Source organism: Camelina sativa, chromosome 5 (genome assembly GCF_000633955.1).
Source record: "Camelina sativa cultivar DH55 chromosome 5, Cs, whole genome shotgun sequence".
Taxonomy (NCBI): Eukaryota; Viridiplantae; Streptophyta; class Magnoliopsida; order Brassicales; family Brassicaceae; genus Camelina; species Camelina sativa.
In genome coordinates, this window is record NC_025689.1 from 14,333,305 (window position 1) to 14,334,236 (window position 932).

Genomic DNA, 932 nt, shown 5'->3' on the forward strand with positions numbered 1-932 from the left:
GGTATTATTACAAAGAAAACAAAAATCTAATTACCCTCAAGTAAAAAAAAAAAAAAAAAAGTATAGGTTCTCGTGTATGACTTTGACAGTCATCGTTTCGTTTGGATAAAAACCGCAAACAAAAATGTTTTAAACTTCCACGAAAGTTCCAAGGGCATATCAGTAATTTCGTAGAAACCTGTGAGTCCATCAAGAAATATATTAACACAGAGGAGAGGTTCAAGTCTATCCATTGACCTTTACACCAAGCCCCAGTTCTGTATTTATATATAAAGCAGCCAAAGACGAAAGAGAAAGAATCTTAAAACCTTTTAACTAAACCCAAAATAAAAAGTTTTATTCATTTCTTCTTCTTCTTGAAATGGCGACGAGCAAGTGCTACTATCAACGGCCAAGCCACCGTTTCTTCACCACCGACCAACACGTCACCGGAGCTTCCGACTTCGAGCTAGACGAATGGGATCTTTACAACACCGGTTCTGATTCAGCTCCCAGTTTCAGCTTTAGTGATCTTACGATCACTTCCGGTCGAACCAGAACTAACCGGAAAGATTCGGTTTCCGGTGCAGCTGCGTCTTCGTTACCGGTCAACGTACCGGACTGGTCAAAGATTCTTGGGGAAGAGAGTCAAAGACAGAGTCAGGTTTCGAATGAGGAAGAAGAAGAAGAAGTGGACGGAGGTGCACGGCGTGTTCCGCCGCATGAATTGCTAGCGAACCGGAGGATGGCTTCTTTCTCGGTTCATGAAGGTGCTGGTAGGACTTTGAAAGGAAGAGATCTGAGTAGGGTGCGAAATACTATTTTTAAAATTAGAGGGATCGAAGATTAAATTTATCTTTTAAAAAATTGGGAGGTTGGTTACATATAGAAAACATGAGGGACTAAAATTCGAAACATTTGTAAGAGCTATTTGGATTTGTTTCGTTTTTTTT

General features: G+C 40.1%; 1 protein-coding gene across 1 annotated transcript; it reads left to right on the forward strand.

Annotated features, from left to right (window-relative positions):
- On the forward strand, nucleotides 216-932 carry LOC104786871. The gene has a single exon (XM_010512324.2). It carries the CDS (start codon nucleotides 362-364, stop codon nucleotides 827-829), a length of 468 nt encoding a protein of 155 aa, XP_010510626.1. The 5' UTR covers nucleotides 216-361; the 3' UTR covers nucleotides 830-932.

Coding starts and splice junctions, on each gene's coding strand:
- LOC104786871 (XM_010512324.2), top strand. CDS start 362: ATGGCGACGAGCAAGTGCTACTATCAACGGCCAAGCCACCGTTTCTTC.